This window comes from Opisthorchis viverrini (genome assembly GCF_000715545.1).
Source record: "Opisthorchis viverrini unplaced genomic scaffold opera_v5_24, whole genome shotgun sequence".
Taxonomy (NCBI): domain Eukaryota; kingdom Metazoa; phylum Platyhelminthes; class Trematoda; order Opisthorchiida; family Opisthorchiidae; genus Opisthorchis; species Opisthorchis viverrini.
In genome coordinates, this window is record NW_008751680.1 from 809,967 (window position 1) to 818,702 (window position 8,736).

Sequence of the window (8,736 nt, forward strand, 5' to 3'; positions counted from 1 at the left end):
ATGATTGGTTGACCGAGAGCTTCCAAGACGATGAATAGGCACTGAAAGGTACTACGTGAACTGAACACAAGTCATCCTGGAATTCCGAAAACTACGCTTACTTGACAGGTGCACATCCTAACAATACTCCGTAAAGTTTGTGGTGAAAATTATTTTTGTGATTAAAATTTTTCGTGGTAAGTTTTGCTACATCTTTGAACGTGTCAACCATAAGGCTGCGCTCAAGAGATTTTCAGTAATAGACCCTTTCTCTCGTTCATTTTTATGGGACATGTGGCAAGCACATTGATGCGAAATGTTTCAAGCTCGCGATGATGTCGTTCCATTTTTCGCTTAAGAAGACTCAGAGATCATGTGTTGACCGCTATAATCCCTACACAGCTCTTCACAACAGTCTCTAACGGGAACGCCAGCTAGCAGTCAGGGCCAGAGACGCTGAAGCCCCAGTACTGCCTACTGTGCATAATTAACTGACTGATCTTTCTAAGATACGGAATCTCATCCTGATTTTTAAACGATTCCAAACATTTCCATCCACCACCTTTAACTATTTTGAAATGTTCCTCACGTATTGGCATTCGTTTGTAACCCCAATAGCATGTGCGATTAGAATTTCCTTCGTTAGACTCATCAAGCATTTTTAGCTCTCCATGGACTTTCAATAACTGTAGGATTTGTGACGTTTGTTTGGTTTAGGAGGTTTTATAACTTAGACTCCAGAATGGCTTTGCACATAATTTTTCTGTTTAGTCTTCAAGGAGACATTTCACGTCAACATTGGCTTTGCAAAAACCGTCTTTTCGTAAGTGTTTTCAATTTCAGATCCACAAACTCGCTACTAAAGAAGGGACATGTGCATCTATCAGATTTTCGTACCACAGGGGGGTCAATTTCTAGCCTCTTAGTTTGAACATTGTTTCGCCCTCTGAACTGCCTGGTATAATGTTCTACTCATAATTCGACACTCACTGCAAAGTCATCCACTCTAAACGCAATTTCACGAAACACCCATGGAACCAATAGATTACCAAGAATACGCATAGATTTTTTTATTACATGCTCGTGCATGTTATTTATGCTTGCTCACCAAACGAGTGATGTTCCTTGCCATAGCGCTGGATTTTTACGGGACTCTGAAACAATTTACTGATCCGGTTTGATAGGGACACGGATTCCTGAAGAAATATATGCAACTACATGGCAGTCATGCAGCAAGAAGATGCAATCATCCGAGACACTGATACCTCAGCAAATAAATCATACTCTACTAATCGGAGTTCAACCATCTGTTGGCACAAAAATAGATTTACTTGCTAGGCTTTGCCATTGTTAGATGATCATCACTACTCAGAGGATTTTGTTTGGTTAAGTCACTGGTGGCTGACTGAATAGATTATTACAGCAAAACCCATGCTGTGATCAAGTTGAAAAGTTTGTTTTTGGTCCACTGCACAAAACATGAATCTGCAACCATACTTTTGCCACTCTTTTAGTTACCAGGCCATGTATATCTGGGCTCAATGTAGACTAAGTCGCAGCGGTCGGCAACACCACAATAGGGTAGTTTATTCAGGGCTTTCCAGGACGACCATTGCGTTATTTCTCCCAAACCTTGGATGATTTACTGTTTCTCACGTGCTTGCAGTCCACATACTATGTAGGAAGATGAAGAGAAAGGTCATCGCTTGAGAGGCTAGGCAGAAAGTCACAAGGTAATATGGGTTTGTACAGCGCTGCGCGCTGCATGAGTGCAAGCTAAGCACCCTGATGGTCAGACAATTGACAAAACAGTTAGATAAAGATATAACCAGATATAACCGTGGATGAAAATTCCCGGAGTTTTTGAAGGGTGCGTTTCTGTTGATTTCCCTCAGGGACCGAACAGTCGTAAAGTGCTTCGCAGGTATCCAGTATATAGCACCTTAACTTACAGAGGAAAATATCCATGAGGTATCTCAACAAGTAAGCATACAAGTGAGACTTTGCGTTGTGCTAAGTCTCAGCCCTTGATTTTATGTAACAATGCTCAGTGTGGCGGTAGGATGTCCGCCCGAGAGCGAGAAATAGAGTCTAAAATTCTGACTAACAGCACAACAGCACATAAAATTACCTCAGAAACAGCTCAACGACCGTGTTAAATAGTGCTTTGTCGGTCACATTCAATCACAAGATTGTCAAGCACGCGGTCGGTAGGGCAAACGTCGTCCAGCGCATCTTACCGACGAGAATTCAATGTTGCCGTTTGTGTGATAGTCACCTGGTAATCAAAAATCCTCTATACTAAACCGTCTGTCTAAAAGTAGCATGTTTATATTGCTTCATTTATACGCAGTAAAATAATGCATTCGCTAAAATAGGCCCATGATTATTTGCTTCCTGTATAAAGTTCGTAGGGTTAATGGCGCTAACGGTTTTAGTGCGTAGTGTGGATTTACGCAAATTACTTTACACACATGCTGTGTGATTTGGGCAATTTTTACTTGTGAAAATATTACTAAGCTGACCGGTACCCGGTCACATCTGCTCTTAACTAAAGGTTTTCTGTTGCATAGCTTTGAAAATAAAAAAGAAATAGTCCATCGGCTTGTCTAATTTTATTAGATATCTACTGACAACAGGTTTGGATAACTATCTACGACCGGAAGCGAACCGAAACAATTTTTCTTTTTAGGAGTATTAATGAAATGTTTTCGTCATGCATCTGAGGAATTTTCTTAATGGAATACAATGCAAATTCCGTAATTTGCATGTGCTTTTAACTTACGAAGGGTGCTAAGCAAAATGCCCGAAACTTTAAGGTAGTTTATACTCTTTCACTGGACCTAAATGGAAGACATCCTGAGCTGGCTATATTAGCGCTTCTTTCAACTTCGCGCTTATGTGTGCATGTTGCAAGTGTAACTGCCAATCCTTATTGACGAAGTCCGAAACATTCAGCTTGTTTTACGTTTTTCATGCACATTATTCCAGGAGCCGGACCGATTTTGGCCACGCGACAAAGAGCAAAACAAATCTAAGTAGAAATCGAACAGAGAAAACATACACTACGATTTCCCCTACCCAAACTGATCAAGTTTTCAGTACCATTCCTGCGATATCATTTGAGGGCCGACAGCTTTCGGAACTCTGAGCATCAAGTATGCTAGCCGTGAATTGTGTAGACAACACGGAATCTGTAATATTTGATACATATTCTGTCAAGTAAGAAATGATTTCCATTCATTAGGCAAGAGATACGCGCCACGTACTCAACATTTTGACATTCTACTCTGTATTTAAAACTGAGGTTCGCAAAGTATACTCCTGGAAAAATGGACGCTGGTGCAGCAAAGATAGAAAGAAATCTTTCAATATCACTAGGTGCCTGGAAAGGTTTATCTTCGTGATGGAGGATTCCAAAGGTGTCGTAAGAATTAAAAAGACAGAGAAAGAAATATTCTAACTCCGTAGACTTTTACGTGTAAGGAGAAGCCCATAATAACTCGAAAGGATAGGTCCTTAAGCAGACTTGAACCAGCATACCATATGAAATTAAAGCAACCTGAGATCACTTTTGACAGACGTGTACAACTCACGTCCTAATTGTTTGTTTTACATTCTTTTGTAGGTTAAAGTTATTGCTACTCAAGTACCAGGCCCATGTAAACACATGTACACCAATGTGATTTTATAGCATTTATAGTATGATATTTTGGCCCCCATAAGCATGAAAATTGCGTTTACGCGCCAACTTTCTAATAGTGCGGGTCACCTGTTCGGCAAAAGCCAACCATCTAACTAACTATTTAAGTAATCTAAAAAAACAACTAAATCGTTCAGCTGTAGCATCGATCCCGTGCCCAGCTGCCATGCTATCCAAAGGAAGCATGTGGGCTGAGATACTGCCAGGTTGCCCAAGCCTAGATAAGGGAAGTCGAGAGGTGGAGGTCGGGTTCGAAGTACGGACCTTTCGGTCACAAAATTCGCACTCTAACCACTTGACCCATAGATGTAACAAGTCCAGTTATTCTTCATTTTAAATCCTTATTCAAAATTTGTCTGTTAAGCAGATATTGTCATCATATTGACAACACCAGTGTTCTAATCGGTGGCATTTTGGTTTTCGTCCTTTGGTGACACTTTCGAAGTCTTTTACACTGAGAGATGAAACACTGTACTCTGAAGTAAAAAAAAGATGAACACATGGTGCTGAAACATGTTTTTGTTACGCCAGCATGTTTTGGTCGGCTACTGGATTGCAACAAAAAAAACAGGTACTCAACTGTCAATCTAAATCATTCGAAGCCAGAGTTACGCCAAGCAAGCGCGAGCAGAACGAACTCTGGGGAAGCGTGAATTCTTTGCGAATTTCCTGCCGTGCGCAAAAAGTTGGGACTTTGAAGTGAACAAAATTTTCACCCAAGTCAGTTTTGCACTCGACCTAATTAGACGTGGCTGACCTAATGAGATAGTTGGACCAGGTGAGTGCGTATAAGAGCGATGGGAGTTCTGAGCTATCGGGAAAATGGAACAAAGCAACTGTTTGGTAGTAGTTAACGGCCTTAAGGTGTTTCTACAGAACTGCACAAACTAATAATGTTAGTCGGATATAATGTCACAAGAGGAGTAACCCAGAGAAATGTTGACTCAGTTTACAGGAAAAAATTCTGAAGGTCTAAATTTCGTAGAATCAGTATACTAAGAACAAAAGATTCAAATTTCCTAGTATTTCAAATTTCCCGAATGAGCAGTATTAATCCACTGATGTGGATGGATAGGTCAAGTGTGTGTAGCTAAAGCTTTTGTTTACGTTTAAAGTAAATTACAGATGGTATTGTTCTACAACCAGCCATAACAACAGTCAGTCAGCAGAGGAAACAAAGTCTCATCGAGCCCAAAAAGCGATGGAATGGTGTGCACTTCATTTAATCAAAGCTCGTACAATAACGTAACCAAAATTGACCAATATTGCCCCTGAATTCACAGACTATCTAACTTGGTCAAAAATCGAAAATGAAAGACCTACTTCACCAACAGATTTACCAAGGCTGATAAATAGTAAGACAGTTATTTTGTACTGACATTTCCCGTTGTAGACGTTATGTGCTCTGTGGTCACACACTTGACTGTCGCAGCAGACTTTATGCAAAAAAAATTCAGTCCTGGCTGAAGGAACCGTTTGATTGAACCCCTGAAAACCAAAAAAGTTCAACGTCAGACGGCTTGACAAAAATCAATGATGTTAATAAATTATCTTTCGCACTTATCTGGTTAGTCTTTGACAACTCAGCATGTTGTTCTAACCACAAAGCGGTTGTACATTAGCTACGACGCCCAGTTGTAGTTCAGATTCCGTGAGGTTAAATAGTGAAGCCGAATACTATGGGACATAGTCAGTTAGCTGGTGCACATGCCTCAGTTAATTTAAGGCTCCAACAACGGTCCCGTCCGGCTGCAATAAGAAAAACTTCGAATAAACCCAACAAAGTTGCACTAAAAAATTCCGGGTTACCACTTTGGCCGACTGTAGCAACCGGTGTTATTAGTAACGTCCAACCTCTATTTGCTACCCTTGTCCACCGGTGCTGCCACAGGTGCCGTGTTTACTGTGGCATTATACTCTGACCAGTTGCGCATAACAAAGAATGGGGATCATCCACAAAGCCGTACACTCCCATCGGTACTGCAAATTGCATCAAGTTGTCTTTGGTTATTATCCAGTGTAAACACATGGCCAAAGGTGGCCAGATGTCGTTAAATTTTCCAACGCTATTACAACTGACTGCCGTCATGTATACAATCCGGATATAGTAATTTTTGAAAAAGTGCCTTCTAAAAATCAGGAAAACGGAATGTGTTGCCGGATATAGTAATTTTTGAAAAAGTGCCTTCTAAAGGAAAGGAAAGCGGAATGAGTTGGTTATTGTAACCGTACGTAAAATGTAATTTTTGCAACCGTTTTCTCTTAATGCATGGTCGGTTGAATATATATCATATTGCGCTAAGTCTGGTTCTCGCTGTATGTGTCATTTTCCACTTACTTGTTGCTATACTTCGTTCAATTTTGGGATGGCCGTCGACCAGTGTAAACAAATTGTAGCACACTCAGTAAACGGCTTTTGGTTACGTGAATTACTTTTGGAATTATGGACGTAGTACGGCTGAGACAAAGGCGTAATCGTTTCAGAAAGCGTAATTTTTCTTGTTCTGTCTATTTACTCTGTGGGTGCGGCAATATGTGAGAGCACCGATACGGGTGTAAAAACTTGGGAAATGCAGGAAGCATAAGCTCGCCTCCAATACAGTCTTGTAAATGAATATCTAGTGCGTTATTAACATGCCTGTACTCTTGAAACATTGTAAACATGACTGCATTTTTCCCAGCAATGATACCTACCCTGTCGGCCGCAGATCAAATCCCAGAAAAGAACACCCCCAACACCACGTAGGTAGTACTTTATAGGGTATCAAGCCATTTTTCTCCCTTTAAGGCGCAGTAACTTCGTTCTAGAAGCAACATTATCAAACACCTCGCACATTTTCTATTGTGGATGACTTGCGCTATGCCCTGGCGCATCTGCCGGTGTCCCTCAAGTGCAAGCCTATGTTGCTATTTGTTCTTCGTGGACACAATCGTCATTTCCCAAAAGACCCAAGAACTCTTCTCTGTACATTGACTGACAATTTCTAAAGCTGTTGCCGGAGGAGTTTATGTCCACGTTTAACTACGATGGGTTTGTGTAATGCCTGGTTGACAGCAAACATGCGCAGTAAATTATTACTGCCCAAACTTGTGCTCAACATCAATGGTGTGAATACAGCTTTGCCCAATTCTCGCAAATGCGTAGCAATTAGCAGGAACGAGGTGTATTTTGGGTGTTCCGGAACCGCTAAACGTCGAAGCCTATTTGGGAGACACGATAAATGGTCTGAGGTTGGTTTTGGATGGTGGTTTTATTTCCCCAAATGATCTAGGATGTGTGCCTGTTCATCTGTCACATCTGTCGTTTGCGACAAGTCAGCCAGGTCTACATCAAAAAATCAGAGTGTGTTCTGGTTATTAAGGAGTTGGGAGATGTGTAATTCATGGAGTAAGGTTTGAAAGAAAACAATGAATTTCTCACAACTAGACGCCCATTTTCGGACATACGCCGACTACCGTTCAAAATCCAATGCTAGACATCATATTGGTGTCACCTCATTTGAGCAGCTGCCAATGAACATTATCAAGTCATCACTCTCTGATTATACGTATTAAGTATGTCTAGGCAAAACAAAACAGCTCCTGGAATTTTGGGTTGGTGGTCGAGCGCGTCGTCCTTACAAATTTTCGCAAATAATTAGAACGGTAATTGACAGGCCCATCTCAAGTGAACATAGTCACACCCACAACGTCATCGGGGTCTACTTGAGGACAGTGGCCTGTGGGAAGCCAAGGAGTTTCGACGGTTTTTAATTCACTTAAATCTCGTTGTACCTGCAGGTTTCATTGACACTGACGTTCACATAAAATTTCCTGATGTGTCTATCGCTGTGTGTATATATTGTCCCCCACCCCAATTTTGCACGCTGATTATGTTTACTTAGCTCAGAGCGTAACACGCTCATTTGTACAAAAATTTCGCAATATATATTGGCCAGGGAATATAAATACATCTGATGCATTTGGCGGATGATGTAAGGGTATATAGACCCTTGGATCGGCTTTCCGCATGTCCCTTCCTGTCATTTTTGGACAGCTGAGGAAAACTATTTCCAGGCCGCATAATCCCACCGTTTATAATTACAACGACGTGCTGCTGAAATGTCAGCATCAGCTTCTGTCGCCTCGCTTGATTGCCTGCTGACAGATGGCTGTGGGGAGTTGTATCCGTTCCACTCGATGGTCTAGTTCTCCGCTTGTTTCTTCCTTTATTGCTGTACATGAAACAATGCACTTCTTGTTCACAGTCACCTGTGCATTATTGTAGGACTTACAGGCGTCCATTTCAATTTTATAAGATTCCATGCTGTTTTTATTCTTTTTTTTACCTACTTCTTCGGGTCTCGCAAGATTCATATTTTCCGGGCCAGTCAGCTGAAAGAGCGTGCCTCCATTCAGCCCATAAGTCGCATCACTTGTGAGTTTTTTTGCGCTTCCCGTAATGATGAATTTATTTATATCCCACTGTCACATCCTTTTGAAAAATAAAACTTGCCCTTGACCGTCGGTTCTAAACACAACAAAAAGACTTATGAACATAAGTTTATTCACGTCATTGCCTCCCTTATAGATGTCTTCAGTGTTCAACTTCTTGAATAGCGGGCAGTTTGAAACTGGACGCGAAGAATGGCTTTTGGATGAAAGAACAATCAGTTGGCGGAAGTTTGATGACGACGACGCTATAAAACGCCCCTTAGTTAACAAACAAGGCATGTCTTCGAACAGCAGCTGACGAGCTGTAGTGGTCATCAAAACGTTCGGCACGCTTCAAATAAACAACTTATTGGGTGTTAGCACGTCTTTATAAGCTTATTCTGAAGCTATGCTGTTCAGTGCGGTGCTAAACTCCAGCGACGGGGCACCAGTCACGGAGCCACAGACCTACTTTGCGCAGCATCATGTTGTCCACGAGAAGTAATTTTTGGTAATAATCCGTCAATCTTTCAGCAAGCAGAATCCCAAATTTCCAATATCTAGTGATGTAGAAGGACGAAGAATCCAGAGGGCTTCAAAAAATTAACGTAATTGACCCCCCCCCACAAATTTCTCCTCTC

The 8,736-nt window shown here is 41.4% G+C and overlaps 1 protein-coding gene across 1 annotated transcript in view; it reads left to right on the top strand.

Annotated features, from left to right (window-relative positions):
- Positions 1 to 8,414, top strand: part of T265_02081 (hypothetical protein) — a gene marked incomplete at both ends in the record, with an annotated part of 51,284 nt that extends 42,870 nt beyond the window's left edge. Inside the window, 2 exons of the mRNA XM_009166240.1 lie at positions 3,608 to 3,661; positions 8,253 to 8,414. Coding sequence (XP_009164504.1) covers positions 3,608 to 3,661; positions 8,253 to 8,414 — 216 coding nt within the window. The remainder of the gene's footprint in view (positions 1 to 3,607; positions 3,662 to 8,252) is intronic.
- Between the last annotated feature and the right edge of the window lie 322 nt (positions 8,415 to 8,736).